This window comes from Centroberyx gerrardi, chromosome 1 (assembly GCF_048128805.1).
Source record: "Centroberyx gerrardi isolate f3 chromosome 1, fCenGer3.hap1.cur.20231027, whole genome shotgun sequence".
Taxonomy (NCBI): Eukaryota; Metazoa; Chordata; class Actinopteri; order Beryciformes; family Berycidae; genus Centroberyx; species Centroberyx gerrardi.
Window position 1 is genome coordinate 20,719,763 of NC_135997.1, and position 16,261 is coordinate 20,736,023.

At 40.1% G+C, this 16,261-nt stretch overlaps 1 protein-coding gene across 3 annotated transcripts; it reads right to left on the reverse strand.

The window, feature by feature from the left end:
* Positions 1-387: 387 nt before the first annotated feature.
* On the reverse strand, positions 388-10,720 carry ctsba (cathepsin Ba). 3 transcript variants are annotated; one of them, XM_071909418.2, is made up of 11 exons: positions 10,577-10,720; positions 5,910-6,037; positions 4,972-5,057; positions 4,442-4,556; positions 3,583-3,698; positions 3,131-3,216; positions 2,876-3,022; positions 1,917-2,033; positions 1,628-1,756; positions 1,352-1,428; positions 388-1,136 (listed from the first exon to the last, which is right to left on the reverse strand). In XM_071909418.2, the coding sequence occupies exons 2-10, from the start codon at positions 6,030-6,032 to the stop codon at positions 1,355-1,357; spliced, it is 993 nt and encodes a 330-aa protein (XP_071765519.1). In that variant the 5' UTR covers positions 6,033-6,037; positions 10,577-10,720; the 3' UTR covers positions 388-1,136; positions 1,352-1,354. The 3 variants fall into 3 exon arrangements, with proteins under 3 accessions (XP_071765519.1, XP_071765517.1, XP_071765520.1); XM_071909416.2 differs by having other exon boundaries at positions 10,583-10,706; XM_071909419.2 differs by having other exon boundaries at positions 10,516-10,651.
* Between the last annotated feature and the right edge of the window lie 5,541 nt (positions 10,721-16,261).

Below are 16,261 nucleotides of genomic sequence, written 5' to 3' on the forward strand. Positions count from 1 at the left end.
ATATAAATTCCCATTTTTTTCCCCTATATTCTGGAACTGCTCACTTACAACACATATGAGATACTTCATGGATTGTTTGTGCTTTCATAATTTAATGAGATTTGTGTGGCACCAACAATTTTCACCCAGAAAATCTACTCACATATAAAAGGGGAGGAAGGGGTGGGGGGGGTCACCCTGGATAAGGTCACAATGTCCCTATGGTAGTAATGGTGTTAATTAACTACCAAAAGAATAGCATTGGCTCACATGTTAAATGATAGATGTGGTGCTTCCTCATCTGGCTTGTGAGGCTAGAAATCAACCTGGTCATTACAGATCGTTTTTAAAAAAAAAAAAAAAAAATACATTATTCAATAAGTAAAGACAAATAAAAAAAGAAACACCTTTGGGAATCAAAGTATAAGAAGTTTATTTATTTACTGAAGTACACAATACAATTATGTGGCAATACTTTGATCATTACAGGCAGAGACAACAATAAAAACAGCACACTCATCTCATTTCCATCCATATTTTAAAAACAAACAAACAAATTGCTCCATCTCTCAATTGATACTCAAAGTTTAAAAACACCAACAGGCACCAAATGTGTTAAGTAGGTCTACATCTTATGGAGGGGTCGGGTCTGCAATGAGGGATAATGTTGGATAAAAATGGCAATCAATATGAATGTTGTGATCATTAAAAATCTTTAGACAAATTTGAACAAAATGACCTCCTGTGCTCCATTTCTGTCAATCATTAGCTATATTGTTTTCACCTGGCCCACATGTTTGCATCCGTGCAGAAGAATGTGGAAAGGCGAGAGGGCAAAACCTGATTGAACAATAGTGGTTCAGTCTGCTTGAGAGGATGAGAGACACTTTGAGATTTGTCTAAAAAGAAAATACCATTTCCCTCCTGTGCAACCTTTCCTTGATTGACATTTGCTGGAGAGGTGAAGTACTGTATCACAGCTCATTCATTAACAGCCACCTTCAACTAAAAAAAAACAAACAAACACACAAACAAACACAACAGTGTTGGTTTTTAAACCACAAGGACTGGATTGTTATACATGGTCGTGTTCCAGTGCAGGCAGGTGGGAGTGCGTCGCCCTCTAGTGATTATGTAATGACACTGCAGCTCAAAACCTAGAGCAGAAAACAGGAGGCAGGTGAAGAGGAAACCCATGACAGACTTATGACACATTCAGGCCGCCTCCATACACTCGTAAAACTGTTGAGGAATGGAAATTTTACAAGCACAATAGCCTGCATCATGGCTGACCGTGTTGTGCATACACACAGTAAACTTGGGTTTGTTTGATGATAATATTTTACGTCCCCAATATGCGTTGTTAGCTTACATTTTACTGGGGGATCCCCGCTACGATCTCAGATTCGATGCCACAGTGATCCTCCCCACGCAGGATCTTGAAGAACCCTGCAGACCAGAAACACACAGACAGGCAGACAGTTAACACAGGAATCTATTCAGTGCTTGTGATTGACTTTTATTTGACCTCACAGGTGTGTTAAAAAGGAAAAAAAATAAAACACGTTTGACCAAGGCCAACAAGTGCATGTTTTTAAGTATAAAGTGTGTGTATGCATCTCAGAGTGTGAGTATATAGTGTGTGTACCGTTATTTCCCCAGTCGGTGTTCCAGGAGTTGGCACACAGCCAGTAGGGAACGCCATCCTCCTCCCCCCAGCCCAGGACCTTAATGGCGTGGCCACCCAGCGCAGAGCCAGACACATGCTGATACACACCTTTAGACAAGGAAACAAAAAAGTGAGAAACAAGAGAAAGAGAGGGGGGGGGGGGGGGGGCAGGAAGGGAGGGAGATAACGACAATGTATATATATATATATATATATATATATATATATATATTCTCCGGTTTGTAAGTGTGTGTGTGTGCGTTCTCACCAGTCTTGTAAAGCAGGAAGTCTTCGAAGACAGTGAAGGCTCCCTCTACTGGGCCGTTCTTATAGATCTCACTCTGAATCTGCTCCGTTTCTGATGGTACGCTGTAAGACCTCTTACCTACAACACAGCACTTTGGGTTAGGATTCTGTACTGTACGTGTGTGTGTGTGTGTGTGTGTGTGTGTGTGTGTGTGTGTGTGTGTGTGTGTGTGTGTATACAGTTATACTGACTGTATCATGGCAAGGTTGGGCTTTGTCTTTGAGGGACATGAAATACTGTTTGTGGCACATGCATGCATATAGTGATCAATGGGGCTATGACAAGACTGGATGCATAGGCAAGAAAAGTATTTTCTGTCAGAGATTTATCAAACACTGTGTATGCCGGTCAGTAGCTGTATGCAGTTGCATTTATTAAAAAAGGTATTCAAGGGAGGCTGTATATAGAGAAATAACTGATGAATATCTGACTGTGTATGCCTAAATGTGCAAATAAATGTTCAGTGGGGAGGAAACATATGCAAAGAATATGAAAATGTTCTTTCAGGAATGTTAAATACAGTGTGTGGGCCTGTCTGCCTGTCTGCTTACCAGTATGTGTGTGTAGTCATAAAGCAAACCATGCATGGTGGGATACATATCGTTGCTGTCAGGTGAAAACCTTCCATCTCCCAAATGGCAACTTTTCAGGAACTAAGAAAAACAGCCTTGTTGTCAGATTGATCACCATGCATCTTTGAGTTTATCCAATGGGTTTTCAAAGGGTTTCGGAAAAATTGGAGTTCCGATATCTTCACATGACCCAGCGATATGCAAAGAAGTGGCTGTGCTTCAAATACTGTGTGCCTCTCTTCTGTTGTGCTCACCAGATCCCAGTGAGGCTGTATGTATACATGAAGAAAAAGGCTTTTTTGTTCATTTATGCATGAAGATCAAGACTATTGCTGATGCCTTTCTTACCAAAGTGTTTGTCCTGTTTGTAGGCAGGTGTGTATCCAGCCTCACACTGGTTGGTGCACTCGGGTGTGTCTCCCCCCTCCCCGGTGCAGGGAGGCCTGGTACCGTTCACATGGTGCTCACAGGGGGCGATGGTGTAGGGCCGGCAACCTGTACACACAAAGATGCCGCTGGAGATGTAGAAGACACACACACACACTAACACTTGCATCAATGCAGGAGTCAGAGACCAAACACACACACATAACTATAACTCACCAATGTGGGAGTCATAGAGACCTCCAGACACCAATCCCTCACTGGTCCAGAATTCCCAGGCAGCTGAGGGGTAGCCACCATTGCACCTTTTAAAAAAAAAAAAAAAAAAAAAAAAAAAAAAAAAAAAAGGTAAATCCCAAATTTTCATATTTATATATGTTTTTTTCTTTATCATAGACAATCACTATGCATTCCATAGCCCTACCCCCACTTCACTCTAAAAGTAAATATCAGGCTTCCATTTCCTCAAAGTAGCTCACTCACTTGTGAGGACATTGTATTGGTGTGATTCATTCTCTCCTCCCACCAAATACCCAACGTTGACTCTAGTTTCAACCAGTCTAACCGCCTATCTGGACCCAGAGTCCAGATAGGTCAGTGCTGTTTTCTCCTGGGGACGTTTGAACACCACAAGGCGGTAAAAGCCGTGTTGACACACGGCTGCCTCTCACCCCATGCCACAGCCGCGGCAGCAGGTCAGCAGGTCCTCTGAGGAAATCTCCACGCTGACCTTGGCGTTGCTGTGGATACACACGCGGTCTGAGATGGCTTCTGCAGCGCCAAACGCCTGTGGGCAGAACAACCAATACATACACACACACACACACGAAAGGAAAGTTAAACCCATCAAACTAGGAACATGGTCTGGCAGTGGTCTTCTAATGATAACTGGAGAAAGTAAGTTACAACCAGTCACATGAACATCAAATTCATTCAATGAATTTAAAGGTCTTGTTTGGTGAAATTCAAGGACTATAAAACCTGGCATGGTTTTGAGGTACGGCATGACATTGGTCAAAAGTAGAGGCATCATGTTTTTACTCATTGTCAAGTCAGGAAATCCTGGTTAAATCATTCATTTTAAAACTGAACACTGCTGCTATATCAATACAAATATCCATCACATGGTTTTCTTCAGGCCGTGAAGTGTTGATGCTAGGACAGAGAGAAGTCCAGAGAGCTGAGGCATATTGATCAATTCAAGTGTATATTTTAATTTTTAATAAAGTACTTTCAAGGCTATCCATGACCTGTAGGAACCTGTAGAATACTGGTAACCTGACTTCAGTGATCAGAGACACCTACTTATGTTGGATAAATGCGAATGCCAAATTGCAGTGTGTGCTAAGCACAATAACAGGATAGAGGATTTCTCTCATCTATTCACAATCAATATAAAAAAATTTAAAAAAAAAAAACTATATTCCATACAAACAATCTGATCCTACATAAAATGTAAAAATAAAAAAAGGTGATCCTCAACCCCAGTAAAACATGTTGGCACCATTTAAACAGTGTGTGTTCCCTCACCCAGCAGGATCCACAGGATCCCTGGTCTCTGATCTCCTTCAGGGTGGGACAGTTGGGCCACTGCTCTCTGGAGTCAAAGTTCTTAGGCAGCTTCATGTCTCCAGCGTACTGGACCCTGCAGAGGAAAACACAACAATATACAGAGTCAAATATCTTTGGGTTTATACTATGACTACCACTACTGTGTGCTAGTACAATTTAGGCATATAGCTGATGCCCTTATCTGTGTGACTCAAAATGAGGGAGCAGGTAGGGGAACAGGGTCTTGATCATTGACTGCTGTGAGAATCAAACCTGGGACCTTCCAGCTACAGGACAGTAGTAGCAGCAACTACCACCACCAACACAAATTAAAGTGCATGCATGATTGAGGGATGTAGAACAGAGCGAAAAAAAAGTTGCTTTCACTCTGGTCTGGATGCAGAAGTTGCAGCTGAAATTCATCTCAGTTGTGTTCACACCCATGCACTTTATACAAACACACTTCACACCCACCCACACAGAATCTATGTATATGATGTGACACTCACATGTTGGGCAGCTTCGGTCCTTTGAGCATCGTACCACAGAGTCTCTTGACATAACTGTAGTCGACATTATGGAAGTTGTGGCCGGCCTGCAACAGAGGAGGGAGACTTAGACAGACAAAACTCCTTGTATAGCTAAACTAATGTAGCGCTTTGCGCTAATGTGCAGCTCTGAGGGGTTCAGGCGACAAGACTGGGTCAAAAAAACATTATATAGAAGCCCAAGCACTGATCTGCTTGGAGTGTCACTTAAGTTTCCATTTTCTGTGAGTTTAATTTTATTATCGCTCCCCCCCCCCCCCCAAATTCTTCATAAATAACAGACATGAGATTGCTCATTTACATTAATCTTACGGGTTTAGTTGGTTCATCACAGACATCAATAAAGTTACAGTCACCAGTATATTTAAGTTTTTCGATGTTTTGGCAGATTTTGAGCGGTCAGTCTCACTCCTGGTCTAGTACATCACCTATTTGTCCCAAAACTTCTCACCCTTCTCCTTTGTAGTCTTAAAGAAACTCATACGTTTCATACAGTGTATTCTATTTACGACGACAATCCACTGGAACATAATGACGGGTTTTGTTAAGAGCCAGCATCCTGTAACTGCTTTCTTGCTTGTTTTCATGAATAATTTTACCATCACAGGAAGCTTTTTACCTTACTACTTCCTGGATAGTTGCTCACTCAAACATGCAAGTACAGTATATAGCTATAATGTTCTGGCATTTCAGTATACTGGTGTTGGAGAAATTTGTCTAACAATGCATTTTGAAGTAGATTTGACAGGAAAAAGCTGACTGATCATTAGGTGTCGAGTTTCAGACCCACTGACACAGAAATCCACAGTGTGCATTTTTTTCTCCTTCAAATTTTGAAGCAAAAGAGTCCAAATGCAGAGAGAAGCAAGGATAATTTAGAAAAAACAAACACAGCTCACCTTCCAGGTAGTGTTGACCTTATTGATGTAGTTGACCATCTCATTGGACAGTGGTTGGAGGCGGGGTCTGGCCAGGCTGACTGACAAGCTGGCAGCCAATAACAGGAAGGCTGCACGCCACATTTTGCCTGAGAGATACAGAATGAAAAGGAAAGAGGAATGAAGAGATTTATTGGGTATTCACATCACATATGCTATACCTGTGAGGTATGGTAATTCAATTGCATTAACTTAACACCTAAAACCAATTCTAACAAACATACCGTAGGCCGTATTCAAATTTAAGACAAAAACGCTTGATTTTCGCTCAACTATCGACTGTTTGGATAACAATGTCCTCACAAGGATGAAGAATAAAAACATACCCAACTGTGGAGACAAGTGCATATAATTATTAGCCTATATTTCAATGGGAACAACACTGTTCTATTGAAATGTAAGAATGGAATAAGGAAGAGGTGTTACAGTAAGATGGGGGTATGGGCAGTTTTATGAAAACTCCATTGATAACAAAAGGTCAACAGTAAAGAGAGACTTCTGTATATTTAAAATAAACGCAAGCCTGAGAAAAACAGCTTATCCCCACTTACATGCCAAAGACTCTTGGCAGGGAAAACAACTAGCTTCACAGCTGATGAGACACTATCTGCCTGGCTGCAGTTACAAGTAGAAAACCTTGTACACCGTGTACAGAGAGGTCCAGCAGACAATCTTATCTCCAGCCATGCTAGTCAAGAGACCTTTCCAGGAGTAAAACAACAGAATGTAAGAGGCTCAGTGTCAGCAGTTATCCAGGTGTACAGGTACAAACACACAGTCCACTGACTTCAACTAATTCCTTAAACCTAGCCACTACATACACACAATCAAGGACAGCAGTACAAAACTGCTTCTATGAGACAGCATTAGCGTTCCTCACTAAAAATCAATGGATATCACATAGGTTTGGGGTTCAGTTCCCACTAAAAGGCACTTCTAATAAAAATCCGTACTCATAATACTCCCAAACTCTTTGGATAAAGTGCCATCCACACTACAAATGCATATAAAAGCATCCACCAAATGGTATATTTTAAAAAGCTCCCCCTCAAACGGTGTGCAGACCACATTACCAGAGGTGAAATGCACTACTGTGATCCGAGACCGGACATAACCAATCAATTCCAGAGCGAGGCAAAGTCAAGAGCGACCTGGCCCATTAGAGATACTGAGATCATACTATAGCCTAAATGGCAGGATGGCGTGTGCTCAGAATAAAAAAGGATCTTCTAAACCAGTCAGGCCTTACAAATAAATAGCAGAACAGACGCTATAAACTCCTCTGAAAACGACTACAGGGCTCAATAGGATAAACTGACAGGCTTCCACCCCTGATAAGAAGGGACAATACATGACATTGTTGGCAGTTACACTTAAGGTTGAGTAGCAGGAGGGGAGAACAAAACCTTGTGTCAGAAAAATTATGCCACTGAGGATTGAGATTATTTAAGCAAGCAGTGATTCAATTGTTATTTCACCACATTTAGTTTCAGCAGTATTCACCAAAACTGCTTATCAGCTGGAACTGCGTCACTCCCTTGCCAACATTATTTTATCTGGACTCAATTGGCTCTCAGGGATTACAATGGCATGACTTTTACACAGATGGCTCTGGGGGAAAATATCTGGTTTAGCAAAGACACCCAAAAAGTCAACACACCTGTTTGGGCATGTCCAGTTTCTATTGCACAAAAAATTAGAAGAGACTCGCATGAAAAACACCTAGAGCAGGAGTAATCAACCGTGCGCCACAGAGGGCCAAAGTGTGAGACTACAGCAGGTGACTTCACTGATTAGTTCCTCCTCTCTGGTTGAAGGTGTGCTAATCAGTGGAATGAGCTGCTGCAGTGTTTGTCTGGAATGAAAACCTGCAGACTCTCGGCCCGCCATGACGCTCGGTTGAACACTCCTGATCTACAGTCGAGCTGAGGCAGAGAGAGAATATACAGAATATGAATTCCAGTGTAACAAACTGGTGTGAGATCACATGATTCAACAGAATGAACGATCAACAGGAACAAGTACACACACGCACACACAAGGAAGTAAGAATGGAAAATTCCCCCTTAGAGAACAACACCTGTGCCCTAATAAAATTACATGAAGTCCCACTTGACATCCTCCCACTCACCAGGTTCAAAATCTAATCTTTCAATAGGTGTTGCAACTACTGTGGAGAAATGGGTATCCTACTGCCTGTACTGTAAACCTGCTGCTGTTGCTAAAGTTCAACTGCATGTAAAATAAGGTATGCTGGGGAAAAAATAGTGTAAAAACCAGGTAAATTCTACAACAAATTTGCAAAATCAGTTTTAGTTTAACCAGAAAAAAATCAATGAAAATATAATTGTGGTTTTAAGAGACGTTTGAGAGCCACCAAGGATTTTTTCTTCTTGTTTTTTAGAGAAGTGATTCATCCTCTTCTTGCACAAAACAGCCTTTTAGCTGCAAATTTGACTTGATTTTGGGAAGTGGACCCTCAGCCTCCCCTACCTAGTTAAAAGGAATACCAGTATCATATCATATATCAGTTATTTCCAACAGAGTTTCCACTCACTGTGTCAGAGCTAGACTCACATAAGCAAACCTTAAACTGCCGAGTCATACTGCAGGATCATGATGTTAAACACGTTGCAGTCATGTGAAAACCTTTTATCTCCAAAATGTCAACTTTTCAGGAACTAAGAAAAACAGCCTAGTTTTTAGCTTGATGACAGTGCATTTTTGACACTAGATTCAATGAAATTTTAAAGGGTTTCAAAAGGCTAAGATTTTCTCAACCCATGGAGGACCATGTACTTTTTCAACTGAAGGGAAAAAATGAAAATCACCAAAATTGGAGTTATGATGTTTTCACATAACAGCAATATCAACAGCTAGTGGAATATGACTCGTGTCATTTCCAAACCTGTGGCTCCATTCAGCATCTTGCTGACAGACTACAGCATGTGACGTTCACTGTGGGAGGTTTGAGATGAAGACAAAAGGTGACGAGGCTGTCATTTCCTCTCTCTATGGCAGACCCAAAGCCACAGACAAAGGAAATGAAAACTGCTTCTCACCAAACTCATTTTCCAGCAGAACCACTGACCATCTACCCATCATAACCCTCATAGTGTTGGGTCGAGTCGAGTTGGGATAAAAGCTGCGGTTTTTAAGGCCAGAAGAGGTTTGTATGGCCTAAAGTTGCCTTGAACATCGTTTTCAGCTTCATCTTTTGCCTAAATGATGTGTGAAAGTGATCCATACTCCATGATAGTCACAGTTTTACGATGGTTCAAAGCTACATCTATTCTAAATATGAAAAGGCACACACAAGTTGTACAATATTGATTAGCTCAGGTCCATCTGTGAATGAGAAACAGGCTTCAAGCTAAGTTTTTGATCAGACCTCGGCACCAGATTTTGAAAGTACTGTAGGTGGGGCAAAGCAGTGAAAGACATTCATTCATTTAAAGCTCCCTCTCATGTCATGCTAACATTTTTTGATAGGCTACATTTTGATTCTTCAAGTCTAACAAACTGCACCAAAGAATATTGTGTGAGGAGTCCATCATCACAGTCAGAATCGATGGTTAACAACACCTTGAGTGCAAGTACATCATCTTGCCTGGAAGAATCAGCAAAAGACTGGACAAGCCTGAAAGTAGTCTCTCTCCACGCCATTGTGTTGCATCCTCAATCCTGAATGATGCCTGATACTGTCTTCTCCTGCATCTTCCATCTGGCCTAAACCTTTTAATTCAACATCTGAAGATCCTCACAGCTCCTAATTCTACAATATTAAGCTATAAAACTGGTTGGTTTGTTCTCTGTGTCCCCGCTGAGATGGAAAAACACTTTCCTCCTTCCCCTTGTCCCATTCTGAGGGCTTATTGACAGGAAAGGAAGTGATAATGTGACAATATGACTAATACACTTCTCCCCACTGCTGTTTACTGTCCCTTCTCTGGCACTCTGCTGTATCACTGATAAGTTCAACGCCAAACGCCAAACGAAATAAGAGATATCATTTACTGTTCAAGGTCCAATTACAGTTTCGCTTTCCATTTTCTTGTTGGTCATCATACTGGGCTGTTGAACAGTTTTATGTATCAGATTCATTTTAACTTCAGGTTTTAAGTTTTGGTTTTCTTTTCTATGGAAATAAGCCTACTGCCTGTCCCATGTAACGGGGTAGACTGTCTCATTTTACAAATAATGAAATAAAACCGGACTTAATTGTCCCACTTTGATAGGCTAGTTTCTGTCCGTCCTGGGTTTTAAAAATTAAAACTCACACGGGTCGTTAGTGTCTGGAGAGGTTAGACACCAATACTTAAATCCACTGCTGAAGGTTTACCACCTCTGCTCATTGAGCATAAGTGGGGCAGACGGTCAAAACAACACACACCACCCAGGCCAGAACACCGCGGAACTGCTGCAACAAACACTTAAATGGCTCTTCAATAAAACTGTCCGAGGTCAGCTCTACACAGCATTTGAGCATAAAGTATTTTACACAACTTGTTTATGTAACACGGAACAGATTTAGCCCGCGAGCACCATGTAAACAAATTGTACATACGTGGAGCTGAATGACGAGCCCCGCTTTAATGGCTCTAGGAACAAAGCGCCGCTCGTGTTACCTGTACCTTGTTGGTCGGGTGTTGGTGGGAATCGATCCTTCCGCCTCGGTATCGCCTGATGAGAATGTAAATGATTGAAAACAGCCCCTCGCCCCCCGCACTTTATCCACTGGAACCACGTGAGCTGGTCACATGCGCTTCGCTCATGTGATTCAAAACCGGCAACATCTGCGATTCTTCAAACCTTCTGATTTGTCACAGTCTTGCGGTGTGTATGTTGTGTAATGTATTCCCACAACTAAGCCAGTGAAATGATTGGGGCAACAAAATAGTTCTCTATTGTCACAGCTAGGCTGGCAAAAATACAATGAGTGAGTTTGGTGCAGTGGGAGCATACTGTGGGACAGTCAGCCAGCTGCACTACTGCAGACGGAGCGCTAGGTGGGGCTGAAGTTCACCCTCCTCTTTGGGGTTTGTCACCCCTTTGTTATGTGATTCACTCATCTGTTACCCTCACTGATATCATCACATGTAAGAAATCTGCACACTTTTTGACTCTCTAATGTCCATCTTGTGTCTAGGTAGTTATGGATCATTTCCTAATGTCATTCTAATGTTCTTTATATTTGTTTCTTGGCCATAACATTTCTCAAACACCTTTAGGTCTACTGCTGAGAGAGGCTAATATGAAGAGCTCAAAGGGTCACATTGTTATTTTTCTATTTTTCTTTTGTCTCTTAATGAGGCGTAAGCATCATTTTGTTTCTAGGATAAGTATATTGAAATTAACACATTTTGTGAAAAAACTTTTTTTTTTTTTAAACATTTTATTTAAATTGGAAAAATCAAGACAATCATTTGCCGTCATTCTGACATAAAGCCACACAATCAAATTGAATGATTATCTTGATAGTCTGGTGCGATAAGACAGATGTTGATGTAGTTATCAGGTTATCAGGAGTTTTCCAGTGAATTTGATGTTCTTCACTCTCTTGTTTTTAATGATTTGTTTCAAATAGCTTCATGAAAGACAGTATTTTACTAAGGTACTGAGGCATAAAAGTCAGGCATTGTGCCAGGGATGACTGACCACAGAAGATGCTGACTGTCTTAGCTGGTTACTTTCTCTTCCTTTTAGTCTGTCATCTGACTTCCACAATGATTCGTTAGGAAAAATACTGTAGGAACACCAGTTTTAATCATTATTTAACCAAACATGGTGAGTAAGAGCATGTCCTTATTTTAACCCAGAAACCTGACCAAGAACATAGTCTTATCCAGACACAAGCATATTATATACTAGAACTGAGATAATTTGATCAGTATGTTAAGCGCAATATGACAGTATATTAGCGCTGCCATTACATGACTCTAGTAATTACAACACTATACATATAGGACTGTGACTATACTCAATTCATAATGTATTAATTATACTGCCATAGCATATGTAACACGATGATCATGTTTATTCTGCATTTCTAAATAGCTCTGCCTGAAGGCCTTATTAATATCTTGATGTCACTCTTGACAGATTAATGAGGGTCGTCATTAAAATAAAACACAGCACTCTAGCATTGTGATCATGACTAATGTGTTTATTTTGTCACAACAATAGCACGGTTATTGAATCACCATCACCAACCATAGTTGCTCTGTGGAAATCCTTGTAGAGATGAGGTGTTGCATGTCGTCAAAAGGAGGCAGTCCAGTGGCTAAATGATGTTACACTCAATCAGCAAACAAATTCCAGTCTGTCAATTAATTTCAAACCATATTTTCTTTAAACAAAAACATGTAAAACTTCAGCACAAAACCTTGAAATACTGTACAGTGACTACCCACACATCTTATAACCGTAAATGTGACCAATTAAAAAGTCAAAAACATATTAAGTACAAAATTGAATCATATTAGAAACACAAGCCATGATGATTATCATATGGATATACACACAGCAAAGCATACTGTACATACATAAGGCAATGAGACAAGCATGGCAGCTAATGCTGTCATTTCTACAAGGCAAAGCGCTGACTCATGATGATCAAGCCGAGGCATTAGGCGTTGCATTCTAAAGCGTGGTTGTGGATTTCTTTTTCCTAGTGCATTAAGATACGTTTCATATTAGCAGGCTTATTGCTGTTGCATAGACATACATTCTAGCATGTGCATTTGACTAATGTAATGTGCGTGTGTAGTTAAGTGCTTTCTTTTTCTATGGCAATAGATACAATTCTCTGGCTGGCTGTATGAAAGAATAACATGCAGTGATTTCTTTATCTATCTACAGGCCGCGGTACATGGACACTTTGAGACCATTTGACTGGGCAGCTCTGACAAAAAGCCTTTTTTTGGGCTTTTTTACTTCGTACTTTTGTTCCATACATCCCATTTTGTAATCCCAATAAAACCATGTACCCCCAGTATCATCACCTCTAAACATGAGTAGCTCAACCTCTTCACGGCTTATCACAGAAACAGACCTTACTGTAGCTAGTCTTTTGTTAAGAAATGATATAAAGCTAGAGAAAACTAATATATACAATAGTTAAAGAACAGAAGAACAACAGAACAGAGGAAGAACAACAGAAGATTCAAAGAAGACTGATATTGTTAAAATAACACAATCTATGGTTAAAAGAACATTTCACATATTAAGAGGAACATAACATTCATAACTTTACATAATACTGGCTTCTGAATAAACTCCAAACATAGCAGCACATTATTACCCATCATTATCCCTTAGACAGCATGCCCACTCTGAACCTCGGCCCCTTCCTCAGTTTCCCTCCACCATGTACCGATTTAAAATGCACAGACAGTTTTATCGTGTTAAACAAAGGCTCTTAGCTTTTTCAAACCCAAAATGAGTAATGTAATTTTCTCACTGTGGGAAGCAGGCCAATAAAAACAGACTATTCCTTTTGTGAGGTGGGGATTCAGTTTGACAGAGTCTGAGGTAGAGGGTTGAGGTGATGGATGGAGGGATGAGAGAGGGAGGGAGGGGCTGAGGAGAGACATGCTTGGACATATTTGTCAACTGTGGGCTTTAAAGGAGAATACCGGTGTCATTTAGAGTTACAGCCAATTACAATGTATGCCTTTTTCCCCAATCATTTAGCAGTGCATGCCATATGGAATTACATATTTTAACATTTACTTGCCCTGCGATGCTGAATAGGTATAATCGGTATGGAAAATGAATAAATGAATGAACATTTACTCAATTTTTCTCATTTTTAAAATACAAACTTCACTGTGTCAAACCTAGCTTGAAATTAACTGCTGTTCCAGCTAAGATGCCCTAAATAAAAAGACATGGATGTGACAAAAAAGTTTGTAAGGTGACATGTTTTGAGGGATTATTTCAGGTGATTGGTATAGTAAGCAGAGCGTAACCTAATGCATGTACTGGTAAGAAAACACTGAATTAGGGCACAATGAAATAACAATAAAACAGAAACTTTGACAAAAACAAATTAAGGCTTCATGTTTACTGTCAAGGATTGTCTAGCTCGGGCAGTTTTCAAGTCTGTGGAAGTTGTTTTTCATACTGAACAAAGATGAATGGCAACAAATGGCTTTCTTCTGACGGTTGGAGAACGAACCCTGATATCTCCAACTATGCTGACTGTGAGCACACACCAGCAGGAATACTGTGAAAGAGGGAGGCAACCCAGATGATTGGCGCAAACTTAACAAACACACCGGTATTATCCTTTAAAGATTTGGAAGCTCTTTAAGACCAGCAGCTTGTCTCAGGCACCAACACAGCTGTTATACAGTCAGCTTTGGTGGCATTGTAGTTCACAATGACATCTTTAACTTTCTTCACAATGCAATTATACAGTTTCTACATTTGTCCTTAAGCTACCCTAACACCTTGTTAGCAATGTTAGTGCACTGCATTGAAACCAATAGGTACCAGCAGCAATCACAAGCTAGTTTGTTGTCTTGCAGCTAGTGGTACCTATTTGTTTCAAACAGGAATGCTAACAATGCTAATTCTTAGGGTAGCAGAAGCACAAGAAGTGTAGAAACTTTTTACAGAGTACAAGTAGATGGCGAAGAAAAGTAGCACACCAAATTTAAAATTTCAAAGTACCTTTTTTGGTGCACTTGGTCAGAAAAAGACTCCATCCAGCACAAATGGCTTTGGTGCCATTGCAGTTCACATTAACAGTACATATTACAACTGGTGCTACTGTAGTTCATTATAATATATTATATTAGTGCCACTCAAGTTCTCACACTTCCTTTCTTTCATCCAACAGAAATAAAATGTGATTGTCTACTAAAAAGGGTCGTTAATGATATTGATTACATCCTCTACATCCAAAAACATGAGGTCACCAATGATGTCCTGCAGAAATCTTGTACTTTTCCTTTTTTACTGTAATTACCAGCTTACACTGTCTTTCAATTGTAATAGGTGTCCCTTTGAACAAGCCAATCTTTGAAAATAAATTATTGTAAAATGTCAAAAAAGTGTGAGAGCGTTTATCAGAAAAGTTTCTGGAGATATTAAATTTCTGCAGGTAATGGACAAATTCATAACAAACATATATAAATGACTGGTCTGGTACCAAATATCTGATGGGTTCACTAAACTAGGTGTAAAGAGACCGTAAACAAATTAAATAAAAAGAATATTAGCCTAAAAAGCATTGAATAAAAAAACATCAATTGATATTCCCTTTATGACGTAGGCCTATATTGCTTGATTGCCCTTTGATAAATGCACACATTGTGATATAGTAGCATGATAGTATGCAGGTCTACAGAACACAGATCACACCACAGCTACTCTGGTGGCTAACATCAACTTCTCTTTAGCTGTAGGCCTACCTTTCTGCTCTAAAGTGCCAACTGATTATTGCAGTTACAAACAGCAAAGAAAAGGCTATAAAACTATTTCCATCAAACCTTTGTCTCTTCTCATTTGTCTGGCTGATAAGACTTCATGAAAATAAAGATAGTCATATCAACAAAAAGATGTTACCATTCTACAGATCGCAAAAAATAATTATGTCTATATTTGTGTATTAGTGCTTTGAGGGCATGACAGTAACGTGTGTGTACACCCACCACAGCGACTGACAGACTGACTGACGGACTGACTGACGGACTGACTGACTGATACGGATACTGGCTGGCTGAATAACTGGACAGGATGCTCAACATCATCTATTGGTTTTGCAAAAATAATAATAAGCATTTGCAAGTAAAATTATCTCAATAATTTTGAATGTACATTTTGATTTGCATTTTGTATACAATTTCTTATATTTGCATTTTGTAGATAATTGGTTTAATTGTGCCAGACGAATTGGCATTGGCAAGTGGCATTATGACAGATCTTGCACAGCACCCTGGCAGATTGTATTTTGTGGTCACTGTAAACTGGTTCATTTACCACAAAGTCACTATGTTATTTGTTCAGTTTTAACAAGAATGGTGGTGGGGAGGTCAGGTCTTTCTTCCTTAACAAAATCTATAATTAGCAAGTGGAACTGATTGGATTTTCTATCAGCAAGAGAGACCCTGTTCCTGCTTATTTCTCATTAAACTGCCCCCTGGTCATGGCCAACTCATTCACACATGGGGAGTGCAGGGTGTCTATTTGGCCAGTTGATTTATGCGATTAACTGTTTATGTTTTGTGGTTTCACAACCCACAGATCTCTGGGTTTACGACTTGTACTTGTGTGTGATTTGGTTGATTTTTCTGGTGAATTTC